Consider the following 21,299-nt stretch of genomic DNA (forward strand, 5'->3'; position numbering starts at 1 on the left):
TATGAAAGGAAAAGATACGTGCCGTTCTTTTTCAATTACTACTGCATTAAACTATTAGTTTATTTGACTTCATTGGTGTGCTGTTTATTTTTCATTCACTAAGTCTTTCCTACATATCAGAATTTACCTGATCTCCTTCTGATGTTAACCACATTTCTGTGTAATTCAATATAACATTTACCTTTTTGGTTGAGCTTCGTGTTCTATGTTGGCTTAAATTAAATTATCAAATCTTTGAAAGGTGGTTATTATTTAAAAAAATCTTTTATGCCCAGTTAGGCAACTTATACCTTGCTGTAAATATAGGGGGAAAAAAGTTCCCACTTTCTGATTTCAAGGTCTTTGCTAATGGCATCTTGCCCACTTTTCTGAACGCACTGTGCTGTCCCTGGCTCACCTTTCTTTCTGATCAGATATTTCCTTCAGCTTCTCCCTGTCCTGATTTTCCTACTGTATTCCAACCTAGTCCTAGTCTTACTCCTTTAAAAGCACTATTTCCTTAAGTAGCTGAAAATTATTAGCTCTCAGCTTTACAGAAAGAACTCAAGGTCCTTCAGTGCTTATAGCATTAAGTACTGTTTATTCTTTTTTAATACTTCCATCTGCTTAAAAGAAGTAAAGTTAGTCCTTAAAAATCTTGGTTTAGTTACCAAGTACCATGTTGAATAAGATCCTTGCTGCTGGAATTAAACAGGAATAATGAATCCAGGCACCAGCATGTTTCATTTGTTATACAACAGAGTGTTTTGCTTTGTCCACAAAGAGGCAGCGACTGGGATATCCAGGCGGTTTGGGATGGTGAATAGGTAGACTGAGTAGAGGAGACTGGGTAGTCAAATCCTGGCAGCGATGGTCACAGAGGGAATCATGAGATTTAACAAGGCCAAGTGCCGGGTTCTACACTTTGGCCACAACAACCCCAGGCAATGCTACAGGCTTGGGGACGAGTGGCTGGAAAGGTCCCCCGCAGAAAAGGACCTGGGGGTGTTGATCGACAGCCGGCTGAAGATGAGCCAGCAGTGTGCCCAGGTGGCCAAGAAGGCCAACGCCATCCTGGCCTGTATCACAAATGGTGTGGCCAGCAGGAGCAGGGAGGTGATCATGCCCCTGTACTTCACAGAATCACAGAATCAGTACGGTTGGAAAAGACCTGTAAGATCATCGAGTCCAACCTGAAAAAAAAGAAAAAAAGAAAAAAAAAAAAAAAACCCACCAGCAAAAAAAAAAAAAAAACACAACACCAAAAAACCCACAAAAAAAACCCCACAAAACCCACGCCACACAACAACAATAACAAGCCACAACCCACCCAACACCACACAGCACCATGTCCATCAAGCTACATCCCACAATGCCACATCCACACGCTCCTTGAATACCTCCAGGGATGGGGACTCTACCACCTCCCTGGGCAGCCTGTTCCAGTGCTTCACAACCCTTTCAGTGAAGACGTTTTTTCTAATATCCAATCTAAACCTCCCCTGTCGCAACTTGAGGCCATTTCCTCTAGTCCTGTCACTAGTCACTTGGGAGAAGAGACCAACACCCACCTCTCTGCAACCCCCTTTCAGGTAGTTGTAGAGAGCGATGAGGTCTCCCCTCAGCCTCCTCTTCTCCAGACTGAACAACCCCAGCTCCCTCAGCCGCTCCTCATCAGACTTGTGCTCCAGACCCCTCACCAGCTTCGTCACCCTTCTCTGGACGCGCTCCAGCACCTCAACGTCCTTCTTGGAGTGAGGGGCCCACTTGGCGCTGGTGAGGCCGCACCTCGAATCCTGTGTTCAGTTTTGGGCCCCTCACTACAAGAAGGACATGGAGGTGCTGGAGCGTGTCCAGAGAAGGGCAACAGAGCTGGTGAGGGGTCTGGAACACAAGTCTGATGAGGATCGGCTGAGGGAGCTGGGGTTGTTCAGTCTGGAGAAGAGGAGGCTGAGGGGAGACCTCATCGCTCTCTACAACTACCTGAAAGGGGGTTGCAGAGAGGTGGGTGTTGTTCTCTTCTCCCAAGTGACTAGTGACAGGACTAGAGGAAATGGCCTCAAGTTGCGACAGGGGAGGTTTAGATTGGATATTAGAAAAAACGTCTTCCCTGAAAGGGTTGTGAAGCACTGGAACAGGCTGCCCAGGGAGGTGGTGGAGTCACCATCCCTGGAGATGTTTAGAAGACGTGTGGATGAGGCACTTAGGGACATGGTTTAGTGGTGGACTTGGCAGGGTTAGGTTTACGGCTGGCCTTGATGATCTGAAAGGTGTTTTCCAACCTAAATGACTCTGTGATTGGGGGAAAAAAAAATCTTCAATAGGAGTGATAGCTCTTCCCAGTGGAGGAGAGCAGAGTAAGTACCTGAGCAAGAAGGCAAGGACTGGGGAGCAGGAGGGACGGAGAAGGATGTAGTTTGAAGGTAGAGAGACGCAATTGGGACGATACTGTTGGGGTGCTCCATCCCGTCCTCCCTACCAGCGCCGGTGAGTTCTGTATTCTATAACACACACTGCTGTTTTTCTTACGTTGTGCTGGTTGCCCTCAGCAGTCTGTTGTGGTGCTTTGGTTTCCTTCTTAGTTGTTACAGGTGACTGCACTAGAATAAGAACAATTTGGGAATAAAGAAAAAAAGGCAGTGATTTTCGAGGCAGTTGCTGCACATCTTTTAAAAAAATATTTCTCCTGAGCAATTCAGTATTCAGTAACTAAGTCATTAATTGTTTCCTAACAGCAGTTAGTTTGTTTAGTGAGTTGTTAATACTTTGTTAATACTTTCTGGAAAAAAATACAACTGTAAATCTTATCTTTAATTATAATTTTTTTTTTTCAATTCTAGGAGAAACAATGAGAATTGCCTCTTCGGAGTTTGCTGACGACCCATGCTCCTCAGTGAAACGGGGCACCATGGTGCGGGCTGCTCGTGCCTTGCTTTCTGCCGTCACCCGCTTACTCATCCTGGCTGATATGGCTGATGTCATGAGGCTTCTATCACATCTGAAAATTGTATGCATTTTTAATGTTCTGTATTGGTTTTACATGAAAAATAGGGAACAGATCAGTAATGCATGTCACTGCTCGCATGTCTTACTCTATTCCATTGTTTTTTCTTAAATTGCTGATAAAGAGGTAGGAGATAACACACTTCTACATTAGTATCTTCATTTTCTAATTTTGCAGATATCATTTTTTGGAGATTTAAAGTAAAAATTGTCAGATATCTTCAATGACTGGACTAGTACTGCTGTTTAGCCACTCTCTGAACTGAACAGATGCATTTACTTAACTCACCTTGCATCTTATCCGATGGTTTACTAACTCAGTACTTGTAAAGTATTGCTATCTTGTGGCAGAGTTTAGGTACTACAGTTGGTCTACTTTTTTCTCTGCATGACTTCTGGATGTATCAAAAGATTGAATCTTTAATTTGGAGTGAGACAATAGTACAAGCGTCTAATCAGTCACCAAAGAGGAACAAGAGAATAAAGAGGAATTAAAGGTTGCCAGACAGTTTGGTATGGATTTGTATACACTTTGGCTGCCACCATTCACGTTTCTATACAGGAGTGTTAAAAGACTTTGCAGTTGAAACTGGGAAATGTAATTATTTTTTTTTGCTAGTTATTGGACTATTTCACTTTTATTGCAGAAACAAATAAGCAAAAACCTCAGAAACAAAACAAAATTTTGCAGAAATTCTTATATAGAATATTTAAAGCCTGCAGAGAGTGCATGTGTGAGTTTGGCAGAGGAGATGGAGTGTTACTTCTTTTTAATAACTGTCCAAAAAGTATTTTCTTTTTTTTTTTAATTTGCCTTTTTAACAGTGTAACTGTACAACAATATTACGTTCTGGAAAAACAATGAGAACCCTTCAACTTGCAAACAGCGCAGTTAAGCTAAATAGTTTGAAAACAGTCTTCATAATGAAAAAGGCAGATTTTTCTGCAGAGGTTCTAGTGAGCTCGGCTCTGACGAACAGAATGCTGCTCTCGTAATTGTCAGCACGTGGCTCTGATTGTGTGCAGTGCAAGCATTGTCTCTCTTGAATATGCTTTTAATTTTTCCCTGCTATAATGCTCCATGCAACCATAATTCAAATAGTCTTCTGCTAGTGAGGCTAACACTTTAATATTCTAAACAACAGATATTTCTAAATATTATGATTAAAATTCAGATTCAAGCTCTTTCATAGATGAGGAGAAATATTGTTCTTGCATCTGAGATTTCTTCCTTCTGTTACAGCAGTGTCCTCTCTTCTTTAAAACGGAAAAGTCCAATACTGTTTTGTAAGTGGGTGTATTTACTTACACAGTTTGCACCCTAGATTTGCAAGGGCAGTGTATGGCAATGGGGTTTGTAATCTCTGCATTTATCAGATGTTATTATGAATCCTGTTTCCAAGAAGCCAGATGTCTCTGGTTGTTTTTAGCAAAATTCAACTTATGAACCTTAAATTTGATTTTTTTTTTTCAGGTTATCCTGAAAAAATTTCTCAGGATTGACAGTGTAAATATTTTTATCTTACCATTTTATAATGCAAACCAGTTTTAGATGAATAAAAATTAAATTACTAGGGAAAAAAAAGTGTTTATATTTTCCATAATTGAGGAAGGAACAGCTCTTGGATTGACTGAAAGGTAACATTCAAAGGCTGGTGTAAGTTAGCCATTAAACTAAAATAATTCTGCATGTCAAAGTTATGAAGCCTGATTTATACCGAAATGTGCTGTAATCAGTTTTCACTGAAAGCATGTCAAAGGAGGGAGTTATGCTTCAGACTTCACGGGAAATAGTGCATTTTAATTAACGTTTTAGAGCGAATATATGCAGATGCTTTCTGGAAGGACACGCGGTCATTTCTTTCAGATTCGCTTTTGCATTATGAAAATTAATAATAGTGCTTGTTGCAGTGAAGCTTGTGTAACACTCATAAAATAGCATATACTAATGTAGTATGTGATCATGCACATACAGAATTAGGAGTCTATTGTAATTAATTACATGGTAGTTAATCAGAGGAACACATCTGTACAGTTGAGAGAAGTCGTGTTTTTATGAGGATAGAGAACTTGCTCCAACAGGAATTTGTAAAAGACATTATAATAAAAAAGGGGTTTGTGCTCATGTTCTTTCTAATACTTCTCATAACCAGTTTCTTCATTTTGGAATTTCATGGGCTTGAGCCCAGACTGACACGATAGAGTATGATCAACATCTTTCAAAGTCTGATTATCAGAGTGGAATCTGTAACAAATTCTCTAGCGATTTTATTTAATAGGGAGCTGGCAGCACTTACAAAAATGTGCATCAGTTTGTCGTGCCTGTGCTCCTCATTACAAACATGTTAAAGATGAAAGTTTCAGGTAGTTTAATATACATGTTTCTTGATCTGAAAAAAGAGGTTCTTATTTTGCTGGGGATCCTGTAAGAACAAATTAGTTCATACAATGACGCTTTTGTAATTTTTGTTAATGATTGAGGCAGGCAGATAGTTCAGCTTTAAAAACTGCTTTTCTTTTTATGAGTAAAAGAAGAGGTAATTGGTTTCTTAATAAGGTGTAGCTTGCAACTCTCTGACTTAGTATAAAATTTCCAACATAACCACTATGGATTTATGTGCTTGAATGATACATTTTCCTATAGAAATGTATAGGTTTCCTACTCTACTGCCCTCCAATTTGTAAATCCGCAGTAAGTAGGTAAAAGCTCAAAATAAAAATATCCTCTCTCGTTGGTAGGACAACACGGTTAGAACAACACGAACGATGAAAAGGCAGGTTCTGCATAATTGTGCCTTTCTAAATTAATTAGATGCCAGCTACTGCTGAATTTATGGATTCCCAGCGGCATTTGGAGAGTAAGCTGCAAACCTCTGCTCTTGCCCAGGAGCACGTCCCTTTCAGATTTAGCTGTTTCTCTTCGAGGGGAAAATTCGTCTGTTGTTGAAAACTTATGCACATTGTCGTGAATTGAAGCAATAGGTTTTAGAAAGAAAAATGAATAGAAGCTTTTCAGTTCTCAATCTTTTTGCTTAGAATTGCATTTTTATCTTGCAAGGGAGAGAAATACAGCTTTGAATTTTCATCTAGTCACAGGAAAATTTCCTGTACTTATTGTATGAAAGTTGCGTTTTGTCCCTTCAGGTATTTTTTTCTTGCTGTGCATAAGGAAAAGTTTCACAATAGATTTGGTAGATTAACTTGTTGATATAACTGGGGTGTTATATCTTTGCCTGTTAGCTACAGGATGACTGAGTAACTGAAGGTCTGTTTTCTTTGGTAGATTCTTTTCTCAATTTTAAAGTTACTGAAAAAGGAAAGCTGAGAGCCAAGATAAAAGAAATAATAAATATATTCTGGGTTGAATCTATTGTGGTTTTATTTATTTCACAAAGATACTGTGTTTTGGATATATCTGGGTAAATTTAAATCTTAATGGTAAGTTTGAATTTCCTTTTTGAACGTTATTTATTGTCCAGAATTAATAACTTCCCTTTGTTTTCCCATAAAGCCTGTACCACACATTAAGAACATATTCATCTATTTTATTTTAAAACCCACAGATATTAAACATTTCATCTGATAAGTGTGAGTGGGGAAATTAATATAGTTATGCCTTTTACATTAGTTTTACATGATACCAAGGTATGGTAAATGGAAAGTAATGCAGAATGACAATCAGACAGCTTCTCTATTAAGAAACCTAATTAAAGTTAGTGGGACTATCATAAAGCCACTGTGTAGTGACGGATGTAAAAGCTAAATTGTGTCCATATAATGAGAGTATTGGGTAGAATAGTGGTAGACTTTGTCAAAGATTGCACCCAGATTAAAGTGCTGACACGGTATATTATCTTCTAGGTAGAGGAAGCGCTAGAAGCAGTGAAAAATGCAACAAATGAGCAAGATTTAGCAAATCGCTTTAAAGAATTTGGAAAAGAGATGGTAAAACTGAACTATGTAGCTGCTAGACGACAACAGGTGAGTACGTTTTAAGGCAGAGGTTGAGAAAGTAAGTCTTGGTTCTGAAGATCTTGTATTTTATGTCCAAGTGGTTTAAAATATACAATAAGTAATTGCTGTGTCATGGCCTATAATTTAATCACATTGATTTTTCTGAACGTGATGAAGTTTTTTGAAAATGCAGTTTCTTTACGAATATTTTCCAAGTGGCTTCAATTAATAAGAGAATGAAGGATGGAAAGGCAAGTGATTCAGGAGGTTAAGGATAGTTTTCATTTGATGATTATTCCCGTTTAATTCTAACCTATGGTCATTTGAGGTCACTCTGACAGCTGGTAAAGCATAAGCTCTTTGGTAGTCTAGTAGAATCCAAATTCAGGAAAAACAGAAATCTACTTCGTGTTTAAAACCATCATTATTAATTTTCAGATGCTTACGAAAACCAAATACTCAATTCATTCATTACTAAGGCAGATGGAAAAAAGACCAGAAAGTCACGATAACATTTATTCAAAGCCTGCAATTATACAACTTTGCAATGAAGACAGCTTTTTCCTGAACACTGTTCTTTTTAAGAGTCCAGACAGTGGTGTCGCTGTGGAGTCGTGTAAGGCTTCTTCAACTTTGGTTCTATGTGAATACTACCAATCACTCAGGGGTGTAGTCTTTTATATAGCACAGCACACCAGATTTAGAAAGTTGGCTTTCCATATTTATCCTTCTGTATCTTTATTTTCTGCATTACAGTAATCATAATTTACTTCTCTATCACTATTGTATTTTTTTATGAAATACAAAATTTTCAGAGTTATACTGAAATTAAGTAAATTAAAAATGTAGAATCTAGTCACTACATGAACAGTACTGTGCTGTATGTTCAGACACTTCCCTTGTGGAAGTGTAGCTACAAATATGGGAAAAAGAGAAAAATGTGAAAGCTAATGAAGGTGTATGTCTCTTAAGTTCTTATTGGAGGTATGAAAAGATAACAGAAAATCTTAGTTATAAACCTTTTAAAATTTTCTTCCTAAGGCACATTTTTATAATGCCGGTAAGGTTTTCCATGTAACTGTGGAAAATCTTGACAGCATTCGAACTTGCTACTCTAGACGTTCGTACATTTTCCTTTCATCTCTTCTGTTTTGTAGCCTGATAAAGTTTTTAGGAACTTAATTCTCTCTGAAAACTGTTGTCTGTCAGTCATGTGTGGTTGAAATTAGTCAATGGGTAGAACTTTTAAATCCAGAATATCTGCGGGTTTTTTTAATTTTTGCCATAGATTCTATGTGTGAGCATAAGTAAACCATTCAGCTCTCCAGACTTCTTTGTTCATAGTTTTAAAATAGAAGTAATAATGTTTTATTACTCCTTATGAATACTGTTAGGACGACCTTACCTAATATTTGAAAGACTTTCATGGGCAGTGTGATATATCCTGTAAATAAATAAATAAATTGATTAAATAGCAATAATACAGTGCCATCTTATTCTGGTAACATATTGCACAGTATCTGATGCTTGTTGTCAGGGGAGACAAAGTATATGTCATTAGAACAACACTAAATCCTATGAGGAATAGAACAAAATATAAAGGAAAGGCTAAAAATAATGAGGGGCATATTTATTAGGTCTTTAAGAACTAAAACCATATTCATCAGTGTGATTTTTTTATTTTGATTTTTTTTTAAAGGTCTGCCTTATGATAATTTTATAAAGGACATAGGTATAGTACTTACAAAAATATGGCACTTGCTGCAACAGGATGATTGCACTCTCATTGCCTTTATGGACGCAGCAGCCTGAATCCAGTCAATCAGGAAGAGTAATTTTATATAAATTTTCTGCGGGTCTTTGAATAAGGGAAGCATATTAGACTCTTTGATAAGAAGATATTGTGAGCAGATTGTAACAGTTGTAGCTACGCAGAAGGAATGGACTTTCTTGGGCAGGAGGGAGATTTCTTTCTGTGTTTTATGGTAGATTCTGTCATTGATTCCACCTCTGCAAAATCACTGGACGGTATTTATGCAGGGACACTTAAGCTGTATACGCAACACATTCTAACACGAAAGCTTTCATTTACAACTCTAAAAATTGCGTGTTTTTAATAGGAACTGAAAGATCCTCACTGCAGGGACGAAATGGCTGCAGCTCGAGGTGCTCTGAAGAAGAATGCCACGATGTTGTATACTGCATCCCAAGCATTTCTCCGTCACCCTGATGTTGCAGCCACTAGAGCCAACAGAGACTACGTCTTCAAGCAAGTACAAGAAGCAATTGCTGGTATCTCCAATGCTGCCCAGGCCACCTCACCCACTGATGAGAACAAGGGGCACACTGGCATAGGAGAGCTTGCTGCTGCACTAAATGAATTTGATGTAAGTATCAGAAGTGTATGGAAAATTAAGTGTTTCTCCATGAAATCTACAGTGCTTTTAACTAAGTGGGTCTTGAAGAGGACTCGAATTTCCCTTTTCATTCAGGTCCTTTTCCTCAGACTGCAGAGGCAAAGTGCAGACATTGATTTGTGTTATTTTTAATGAGGAATAGTTGTTTGCTGCTAATGGACTTGAATTATAAGGAGTTATTTGTGCTCATATGCAGTGGCTGTGATAGAGAGAAAGAAGTCCTCTTTTGCCCTAGTGTCCTTGAAAAATCTAGCTTCATCGTTCTAAATAATGCAAAGTCTGATTAATCTGGCATTTTAGTTCTGTGACCAAGATCTGTGATTTGTTGAATAGTAAAATCATATTTGTCTGGCAAGTCAGGAAGTCAAGACAATAAAATAAAGATGGTGATGGAGCTGAGCATCCTGGCAACATTAACATTCAACGTGAATCAAAAATTATGTTAATCAAAGATATGGAAAAAAACATCTTTCAAACACAGTTGATAGCAGTCACTTCAGCTGCAGGCAAAGTGCTGCAGCCTCTATTCCAGAAATAGCTACTGTTTTGCTTAAGCACCTTTCCTAACAGCTAATTGTTTAACTGTTAACTTCATTGCCAGTCTTATATGATGATTTTTCCCTATCTTACAGTTGAGGACTGTTATTTAGAAAGTGAAAAAAAAATTAATTGCAGAGAGTATCTGACTTTTCCCTTTCATTCCTACTTTAGGTAAGGGTTTGTTAAAATTATAATTAGGGAATGGTGTCTTTTTCACTTTGATTAATACATAACGTTGCAGTACAAGCATCTGTCATGCACCTGCAGGAGCTATTCAGTCCTGCTGTATTTAGGGCTGAAAGTGGAGGTGTAATGCAGGTGGTCCCTCTCATGTCATGTTGGACTGGGCTTGTCTTCTGCATCTGTGGCTTGCTGTCATTGGGTCTACTTTGGAGACAGTAGTAGAAAAGGTAGATTTTATAGGATCAAGGGAAGCTCTGGGATTGAGTAAGATATTGAAAAAAGGCAGAGAATGAGTATACAAATAATAGCAAATGGGAAATGGGGTTAGAGGTGGAAGCCTGACAGCAGGAAATGTGTGGATAGGTGTACAAAGAGACAAGCAAAGAGGGTAAAACCATTCAGAACTACTGCAGGACCCAGAGGTTGACTCCAGTTCCATCACGCTTTTCAAGTAAATCAGAATCGGAATCACAGAATCATTCAGGTTGGAAAAGACCTGTAAGATCATCAAGTCCAACCACCAACTAACACCACCATGCCCACTAAACCATGTCCCACAATGCCACGTCCACACGTTTTTTGAACACTATGAAACAGTACTGCCTGCATCGACTCTACTGATCTTTTTTTTTTTTTTAATATCTATATTTCTAGATCTATAGTTTTTCGTGTAAAATTATTGTGGGTCAAGATTTAAGGAATTCTGCATGGTTTTCAGGGCCTTCTCAGCTCACAGGTCCCTTACTGGTAAGATCCTGAGAATAATATCCCTGTTTGCTCTGATTGTACTCTGGCTTTTGTGTGGGACTTTGCATGTTGTGGACAGCAGAGGTTTGACAAACAGTAACCTAAAACATGTGACAAAGTGATGATGCTGCTGCATTGAACAGCAGCCTTTTCCAGAGAGCAGAGTCGTTGTGCTTAGTGAAAGTAAATTTAGTGATTCATGGGTCTGTGAAGACTATGTGTGACATCTGATACTGTCCGCTGCCTCTTTGTGAGAATATTTGTTCATCATTTTCCTACTCAGGTAAAGCCTTTTCCACCTTACATGATGTTCCAGGTATCATAAATGTGTATGTGAGACAGATAGCCACAATATCATGTTCTGTTCACAATTACATGTGTCTTTGTTGAGAAATTTTAAGAAATTAAATTAAAATATTCTTCTCTGACTTACTCAGAGATCGAAACTATTGTTTCTGTTGTTGAACTATTGTTGAAACTATTGTTTTATCTGCTTTCTAACCATATTTCCTGTTTTGCCTTACTGCTTTGCTGTTGAGTGAGATTTATTCACACCTAATTTTGCAACAGAGCCGACATTCCCTAAACTCCAGGGAAAGACGAAATTTATAGCTGCGGTGGTGGGATGATTGTGAATTTACCCTTATGCTTTACAAGAAAGAAAGCAAGAAAAATTACCAGACTAGTGAAACTATGTCATGGGTAAAAAGATGGTGGAGAAAAAAGTTTGATTTTTATGCTGGCAATATATTACTTCAGCAAGGGAAAGGAAGTTTATATTTTCTAGTGGAAAGAATTTTTCAGTGTATTTATTTTACGGTATCAGTCATACTGTTTGAGATCAATTTGTATTTGGTATGAAGTACATACTAAACTTTGTATTATATGGTAAGATAATTCTTCTATATTAAAAGTAAGTTTACAGTTTTTTCCATAATATTTGACACTTCTCAGTCTTCATTATTTCAAATTTCAGAATCGGCATTCTGTAGTTTAACACTTCAAATAACTGCAGTGTAAATAGTTTGAATACTTTCTCAATTACAATATCATCACTTGTAATATAAATAATTATTTTACCTATTTTAAGCACTTCAGCTATTGTGTTTAAATAGGAGTCATGTTAAGTGTCATATGGTGAATGGAGTGGTGGTGGTGAATGGAGTTAAATCCAGTTGGTGGCCGGTCACAAGCGGAGTCCCCCAGGGCTCAGTTTTGGGGCCGGTCTTGTTTAATATATTTATCAATGATCTGGATGAAGGGATTGAGTGCTCCCTCAGCAAGTTTGCAGACGACACCAAGTTGGGCGGGTGTGTTGATCTGCTTGAGTGTCGGAATGCTCTGCAGAGGGGTCTGGACAGGCTGGATCGATGGGCTGAGGCCAATTGGCAAGTGCTGGGTCCTGCACCTGGGTCACAACAATCCCATGAAACTCTACAGGCTGGGGGATGTGTGGCTGGAAAGCTGCCCCGCAGAAAAGGACCTGGGGGTGTTGATTGACAGCCGGCTGAAGATAAGCCAGCAGTGTGCCCAGGTGGCCAAGAAGGCCAATGCCATCCTGGCCTGTATCAGAAATGGTGTGGCCAGCAGGAGCAGGGAGGTGATCGTGCCCCGGTACTTGGCGCTGGTGAGGCCGCACCTCGAATGCTGTGTTCAGTTTTGGGTCCCTCACTACAAGAAGGATATTGAGGTGCTGGAGCGTGTCCAGAGAAGGGTGACGAAGCTGGTGAGGGGTCTGGAGCACAAGTCTGATGAGGAGCGGCTGAGGGAGCTGGGGTTGTTCAGTCTCGAGAAGAGGAGGCTGAGGGGAGACCTTATCGCTCTCTACAACTACCTGAAAGGGGGTTGCAGAGAGGTGGGTGTTGGTCTCTTCTCCCAAGTGACTAACAACAGGACAAGAGGAAATGGCCTCAAGTTGTGCCAGGGGAGGTTCAGGCTGGATATTAGGGAAAACATCTTCACTGAAAGGGTTGTGAGACACTGGAACAGGCTGCCCAGGGAGGTGGTGGGGTCCCCATCCCTGGAGGTGTTTAAAAGACGTGTGGATGAGGCGCTTAGGGACATGGTTTAGTGGTGGACTTAGCAGGGTTAGGTTTACGGTTGGCCTTGATGATCTTAAAGGTCTTTTCCAACCTAAATTATTCTTGTCTATGTTTCTATGGTGACTTGTGGTTATAAAGTCACCTGGGTATTATTAGCAGCAAAGTTTTGGAAAGAGTTGTCATTTATTGCTTATCAGAGTTAATTTATGTAGAAATGAGGAGAGTTCACGAACCCGTTTCCTACTAGATTTGCTGCTTTAAAGTACTCTTTGAAGTTGATTGATTACAAAAGTATGTGTTTAATGCCTTGGGTTTTGTCCTTTAATTTAAATGTTCCTGCTTTAGTTTTAGATCATTTAAATCCAGATATTCCTGGTTTTATTAGTAAATTAATTTATTAGTAAAATTTGGTTTATATTTTATGCTCAATAAATATTTCTGGGCAACTAAGGATGCACCTTTTACCTCCCCTCATGAAACTTGCCCAAATTTATTCAAGGTACATAGAGAAGTTTGTTAAGAACTTATTGTGAATGCTGAAAACACTCTGGTTTCACTCAGGAAATGGTAGTTTTTGTCTGGGAAGGCTGTCTAGATCCCGACCTTTCTGATTATCAAGGGACTGCTGTGTTGTCTCATGTTGCGTGTTGCGGGATTGATCCATCCGGTACCCTCCGTGCTCTCCCCATAGCTATTATGATGATATCAGAGACAGGATCTACCCATCAAACTGGAGTGCAGCGGGGACGTAGATAAAAAGATAGTAAAATTACAAAGTGCAAAGAAATGAAATGAGAAGGACTAGGAAAGCTGTAATAGATGAAATCTGAGGTGAAGGTAGATGGCGTCTACACTCCGATGTGGGGTTGGCAACTGGATAAATAGATGCAGAGTGATGGGTGTAAACCACTGGAAGGGCTGGAGACAGAGAGGAGGGAGACACGTTCTGCATGACGGAACGAAGAGGGATCTCTGGTTAGTAGGAGAGTACTTCTGTTCAGAATACGGATGGAGATTGTGAGTTCTTAGTTTCTAGAAGTGTAGCTGTATCAGTGCGATGTGCTGACACTTTGGAAGTGCTAACCACTGCGGAAATTCAAATTCTAGGGGTTTCAAACAGGGCACCTTAAAATATTTAGCGCTTTAAACAATTCTAAATATTTTGCTTTAGATTTTGTTATGACAAATGTGGGTAATCATTCTTGTCCAGTGCTGTGAGGGTCGGTTTTGTAAATACAAAGATGTTTACTATGCATGCACCATAGACCCATGCGTTTGAAGCAAGACTTGGATTGTCTACAATAAATTATGAGTCAAGGATAAAATAAATTAATAAAGCCTCTGACTTAGAAAGGGGAGGAAAAGATATCTAAAGGAAAAAAGGACCAAAAAAACCTGCTTTGCATTGATGCTAAAGGCAGATACCGATCATCTTTTGTATTGCTCCAGAAAGAAAACAACGGAACTGATGAGGCAGTTTAGCTGACTTTCTCCTCGAGTTTCATGTTTGTGTGTGTGTTTAATAATTGGCAAGTTCTGTATCTATCAATGGAATAAAATTATATTGGATTTGTTAAAATGTACATACAGCCCTTACTTTTTAATACATGTCAATCCAAACAGACACACACTATACTTGATGTTATTTTAATACTCTAGTGATTTATTGTTTCTGTGTGTGTGCACACATCCGTGTTACATCTTGAAGTGCTGTGCCTGTATGTCACACCTTTACTCTCCCATTTCGAAATCGCTTTGAGTCTTGAATGAGTATGAGAATAATTTGGTTTATAAAGGGATTGAACTGGTTGAGAACTGAAAGAGGTGATTAAAATGATTTTTGGTACTGGAGGTATTTCTATATTTGGGAAAGGTACTGAAAAAGTACCATTTTTTGTTATGAGGAGGATTTGAACAGAAAAACTCCAGGCAGAATAACTCAGTCTTTATTAAATTTTTGAACAGTACAAGTCTACCATTTGGGAAATGACTACGTTTGATGAGAAACAAAGTGTCTGATGACACTGGTCACTATCCTCCATGCTGTAAAATGAAGTTCATACTTAATAAATGGACTATCATAACATATTTCTCAAAGTTATTAATAATCCTTTAGGAATATTTCACAGGGCTAGTGAATGCAGTGCTCCTTAAATGGAGTGGAAGATCTAATAAGCATGTAACGAGGGGAAAAAGATTACATAGAAACTGAAAAGACATAGCACTTGGGTACAACAATAGCAAAGGCTGCTTTCTTTTGTGTAATAAAATTAAGAGCAGTCAAAATGTGACATAAAGATTGCAGACAGAAGAGATGCTGTATCAGTAAGTGACTACCTTTAAAATGTTGTTGCTTTTTGGACAAATAACTGTACTAGATGTTCAGTCTGGGAATGGATTTCGCAGAATATTTATGGAATCTCAGTTTACTTGTAAATATGTTCTTCAGAGAAGTGATTTGTGATGCTTGAGATAAAAGGACTAAATGTGAGCTTAAAAATAAGAATTGAAACGTGTGTGTTTCAGTATTCAAATCATAAGAAACAACTGCAAAAATATTTCTGCACGTTCCACATAGCAATTTGAAACTAGACTTGTTGAGCTCTAGTGTCTGGGGAAGCACAGCCAAATGGCTATTTCTGTATAGCAGCAGTTATATATTGAATTTAAATAGGGACACCCATGTTAGTGTGCACTGGAGGAAGTCTGTTGCAAATTCAGATAACCTTATATATGACTTTGAATGAAATATAGGGTTTTTTTCCCTTGCAGAGCTGAAGTAACTTTTAAACTGGAATGGTGCCGAGTTCATCATTTCACCTGTGAACGCAGCAGGGCTGCATCCCGATGCTTCAATAGCTCCTACTCAGTAGTGAGATCCTTTGGCACTTTCTGTGCTCCTTGGATCTCCCTTGAGTGGGGAAAAATCACAGACTGGTCATCCCTCGCATGTTAATAAAATAATGAACAACAGCACAAAGTTGTATTTTACAGTGTACCTGAAGAGTTTACCTGTTTGCAGAAAAATATGTTTGCAGATGCTGACCTGACCTTTCAAGAGAGGAATAAGCAAAGTAAATTTTCAGGGTCCTCACGATGCTAAGGGGCCGAACAAGCTTCCATGTTATTGCTGTACTTTCCTGCCCACCACAACCTCTTCTGTGTGCTGCTTCTGGGTTTTTTTTCCCCAAAAATTTTCCATGCAGAAGGGGAGTAGTTTAGCAGCAAGAAACTCAAACTGAGTTTAGATTGAGAGTAGGTTCAGACTAGATATAAGGAAGAAATGTTTTACACTGAGGGTGGTGACACACTGGCCCAGGTTGCCCAGAGAGGTGGTAGATGCCCCATCCCTGGAAACATTCCAGGTCAGGTTGGACCGGGCTCTGAGCAACCTGATCTGGTTGAAGATGTCCCTGCTTGTTGCAGGACTAGATGGCCTTTAAGGTTCCTTTCGACCCAAACCATTCTGTGATTCTATGATTCTAAATTTTAATCACCTGTTTCAGAAGTTCATTCTACTTTTAATCTTAGTAGTTGGCTTTATGAGCTATTACGGTTAATGTTATATCTGTGCTCTGAAAGGGGTGGGTAAAGCTTGCGCAGATTTACTTATGACCAAGCGCATCCCTTCTTCAAAAAAGTTTGCTTTTAATTCTTTGCAGCAGGGCTTCAATTAAAGAAGAAAGAAAAATGTACATTATTGTGGAAATGTCATCTCCAGAGCACAAGGGGCAGCACTGGAAATGACAGGATTTGGATATGAAATCCATAGCAGAAGTGTGACCCCTGTAAAGGGAAGCACTGGTCTTGTTATCTTCCTTCACCATTAGCAGTGCGAACGGTGCTGCTGATCTCTATTCTCTGTAGAAGAGCACCATCTAGTGGGTTTCTTGATTTTATTATTTTTTTTTCCTCCTGAAATGCTCCTCTGTAGTAAATTAGTATCTTGGAAAGTTTTAGCAATCAAAATTACTCTTTGTAAGTTTAACCGTACCACTTTGCTCCCACTTTTGATGGTAGAAAAAGCGTTATGCACCAGGTGCTTTGGGTGTTTTCCTGTCAAATACATTTAACCTGTTTGTAGTAGGACAGTAACCAGTTTATTTGCAAAGGAGTTTTTGTAGGGAACCCTCATCCAAACAAATTTGTTAGAGATAGAAAGGCACAATGGAAACACACTTTAAAAAACCTTAATCGACATTTCTATAGAGAAATAGGTTTTCTGTAGCAATACAGGTATTTCATTATTATTCAGTTTATTACAGCTTGCTTATTTTATCGTTAATAACAAGTATGAATAGCTGAACTGTTAAATTAAAAATATATTAAAATTTTGTCAGGTTACATATAATAGCTCAAAAATAACACCAAGTGAAATTATCCAATTAGACTACACTTGGTACTATTTTGAGTATGTTTATTTAACACCTCTGATATGCTTATATAACTCAAGTACGTGACAAGTGAACATCACCAATGTTTCAGGGAAACAGCATCTCCATTTCCATTTGGAGAACAGAGTCAGGACAGGAGTGCTGGGGGCTCTGAAAGCGAGGGCTGCGGCTGCTCCCTCTGCTCTTGGCTGAGCCTGTCTACCTGAGCGTGATGTTCATCAGGTTGCTATGAATTTAGTCATCCTGCTGTCCCGGAATTAAAGATACTCACTTATGTCTCTGAATTAGTTCTCTGTTCTTTTAACACATCAGACCGGCTTATCGAAAGCTGCAGTGCTGGAGCGGCGTAAGCAGGAGTGCATTTTGGGGAGCTGGAAAAGGGCAAGGAAGGGGAACCCTCCTCCTCCCTGGGCCTTGCACCGTCACACTCTTCATAGTTCTTCAAATTACCCCTGTGTGGCATGTCTGTGAAACGCAGCATAGTGACAGGTAGAAACATTTGATTTATCGCTACACTGAATAGCCTTGTTAGCACTTTGGGAGACACTGACATACGAGCATAAACCAAACCTGCGAGCACAGTGCATTTGTTTTCACGGTGGTGCAGGCACTTCTGACCAAGAAATACATTGAACACTCTGATTTATACAGTCTTGTCTCCCAGATTGTTCTGAAAAACTGTGTATCTCAGTATATTATGTGCTCCTTTTTCCACAAAGACAGTTTTTCATACTGCCTTGTGGTTGTGACGTTGTTTATCTAAGAAATCTATCAATTTGAGTTTCTAATGGCATTTGTCACTGAGTTTTTGATTCCCTCTTCTGACATACTGTTCACTTGGCAGTGGCATTTGCCTTAAAAATTCTGTTTTCGTTGTGCTAAATCACTGGGAAGCGCATCTCTGACCTGAAGGTTTTACATGCTAAATGGATGAATTAATAAAGTGTAAAAAGAGAAACAGAGGAAAGAAGGTACCATTTGTCCTGAGTCGCACGACAGATTAATACAGGAGTCAATAAAGGAACCGCAAAGCCCTAAATTCCAATTAAGTGTCTCTTCTACTGTACTGTGCCTCTTACTATGGCCCATAAAATCTCACTCGAATTTACTGGGATTGTCTTAGATGTAAATTTTTGTAAAACTGTGTTATACAGAAGTTTCTTACTTGAAAGATATTTCTGTTCTATCTAGGATAATTCCTCCCCCTGCAGAGCTCCAGCTTGTAGATGCTGCTTTATTGGTTTTATGCTTAACATTTTCTTCTGTGAATACTTTTCAAACTTCTCATTTGTGGGTTTTTTTCCTCATAGCTTCCCATACTAGATTCACAACCATATTATTATGCTCTCAAAGATGCCTTTCCTGTCTTTGAGACTCTGAAAAATCAGTTCAACTTTCCTTCCACAGCCCACAGATGAGCATGAAGTGTTTGTTGGTTTTTTGGTTTGGTTTTTGTGTGTGTGTGTGCATTTTCTAATCCGTGCTTTTAAACTGTTGCTTTTCTTAAATAAGAAGGTGGTTGCCCATTAGAACAGAATAAGCTGATATTGGACTTCTTTTATATGATTTGATAGTTTCTTTCAAAATTCACTTTTACTCAATTGCAAGAGGAAAGAACTTTTGTTTAATTGGGGACATTGTGTGTTTTAAAGAACAGAGCACAGTAAATTGTTTGAAGGGCCCAGCAGAGGCCATCATTACCCTCATCTTCCTTTTACACAATAGAAAAATTAAGGAAGTACAAGGAAATGCTGAATTCCTTCTTGTTCTCTTGGAGATTGGACGGGAGGTAATCGAGTGGGGAATTCTAGAAAGAAGCACCTGCACGAAGGTCAGAATCTGACCTTTCCTTTTACACACATGTACATAACTGTACAAACAGGAAGACTCTGCAGACCAGTTTGTTGGTGTGTTGTTTTTTTTCCTCCAAAAATGTTATTTTCACAGTTTTCATTGTGAGTTATAGCTGAGCTATAATTTAAGAATCTCTCCATTACAAGCTCTTAGGTGGTTATAGTAGTAGTAGTGTACCATTAAGGCTATTTACTATTTTGAAAAAAATGATGTTTTCCACGTGCTTTTCTTCAAGCTTGCCAAAACGCTGAGAAGTTTATTAGTCTGTCCATTGACTTAGGAATGAATTTGGATACATTTTATGTTGGCTGACTTTCAGCTTTTTCAGAACTGGAACTTCTTCCCTCCCTCCAGCCCCCCAAATCATTAACGTTACTTATGTGTTTAAAAAGCAAACAAAGCTGTAGTTCTGAAGAAGCTGCTGAAATTTCCTTAAGACTTTCTACTTGTGGAAACCAGTAGATAAGCCTATATTTCATGAAAAATAAGGCAACACGCATAAGTTTTTGCAAGAGCACATCCTTAATTTGAAAAACACAGGCAATGATACAGTAATCATAATTCTTTTGGAGCTGTATAATTGTTTTAAAAGATAAAGTCAATTTAACATTTTGATTTTGGTTTACTTTATATTTCTAATTAAAACTGATTTTTTGATATTGTTGAAAAAAATATTCTAATCCAGATAAATGTCCCCAAGTTTCAATGATTATGTGCTCTCTGATAATACAATGCATTTATGTAGGGTATGTGTTTATTTTCAATATTTTTAGTTGAAGTATGACTAATATGTCTGGTATTTCAGATTTCAGAAGTGGTGCCATTAGCGTTCGTGATATTCTTGTTTGAGCAAGATAAAGATGGCTTATAATACTAATTAGTATGAAGGTGTCTATCTTCTGAAGGTTTTTATTCTTTATGAAAACATTGCAACTACTCTATTAACACACCCTCATATAATTTCAATGAAATGGAGAGTACAAGAGAAAATAGTTAGCTATAGTATGCTTAAAGAAGACATTATCACAAGTTTAACAGTTTTCAAATAAGTCTCCAGTTATATTTAAATTAATTTTCTTGGTCTTTGTTTCAGCAACTAAAGCCAAAAATTATGTACATTCATAGCAAAAATAGTTTACACTAATCTGTCTGCAGTTGTAAAGAGGCTTGAAACACTTCATTATAAGGCCTGAATTATGGTGTCAGTCCTTGATTTATGGCTCTAATGTTAGTTAACTAATTTGAAATGTAAAATGTTCCAATTAATTTACATTCATCATTCATTAACTGGCTATCAAGAATTGACGGGAACTTGAGTTTTTTGAAGGAATTTATTTAGCCAGATTTCCTGGCAACTGTTTTTTTCTTCCTTCCAAGAAGACAGTATTTTCTTATTAACATAATGTTAATATGTGTATAAGAACTTTGTACATATCAGTAACATGGTCTGAAGTTGCATTTAGATACCAGGCTTTCTTTGAAAAGGAGTAAAACCTTTCAGAAGCAAAAAATAGTGTCTCTTTGGGAACTGAATGTCGAGAGCTGTCATGTAGCAGGTTCTCATCCCCGTTCTCTTTTTCCCAAAGCTCAAAAACCTGTTGTCCTTGTGAGATATTTGCAAAACGTTTAGAGTTTAAAATAAACATCTAAAATAACATTTATTTACAACCACCCATCAGAAAGTAACTACGTCATTATTTATATTTTAAACAAAGCGTAGTTGTCCTGTTTCTTTCCTTAGAATCTCTAAGGTTTTCTTTCCCAGCAGTGTTTCTTGTTATAAAAGTGAATTAAGAGAGTCCCAAAAGTTAGTTCTAGTCAGGATGGTGCATTTTCTGTGACGTTAGGGTTAAAAGCAGTGGGGCAAAAAACCCCATTTAATGCTCCTGGTGGACAGCAAGTTCAACCCGAGTCGGCAGTGCACCTCTCCAGCCGTGCAGGTTGGCCACCTACGAGGCTGTGTGAGCGAGAGTGTAGGCAGTAGGTCAAGGAGAGTGATTTTTACCCCTACATTCAGCGCATATGAAACTGCATCAGGCCTTCCAGATCCATTTTTAGGGCTTCCCAGTGCTAGGAAGACTGACATACTTAAACAGATCCAGCAGAGACCGCAGGATGATGAGGGGGCTGCAGGACATGACAAATTGGGAGGGGCTGGCAGAGCTGGGTATTTTTTGGACTGCAGA

General features: G+C 38.5%; 1 protein-coding gene across 3 annotated transcripts in view; it reads left to right on the forward strand.

Annotated features, from left to right (window-relative positions):
• The window catches only part of CTNNA2 (catenin alpha 2), a 456,724-nt gene that overhangs the window by 72,546 nt on the left and 362,879 nt on the right, over positions 1–21,299 (forward strand). For all 3 annotated transcript variants that reach the window (XM_059817398.1, XM_059817399.1, XM_059817400.1), the window contains exons 3-5: positions 2,820–2,986; positions 6,844–6,963; positions 9,057–9,323. In XM_059817398.1, the coding sequence (XP_059673381.1) occupies positions 2,820–2,986; positions 6,844–6,963; positions 9,057–9,323 (554 nt within the window). The remainder of the gene's footprint in view (positions 1–2,819; positions 2,987–6,843; positions 6,964–9,056; positions 9,324–21,299) is intronic.

This window comes from Gavia stellata, chromosome 5 (genome assembly GCF_030936135.1).
Source record: "Gavia stellata isolate bGavSte3 chromosome 5, bGavSte3.hap2, whole genome shotgun sequence".
Taxonomy (NCBI): Eukaryota; Metazoa; Chordata; class Aves; order Gaviiformes; family Gaviidae; genus Gavia; species Gavia stellata.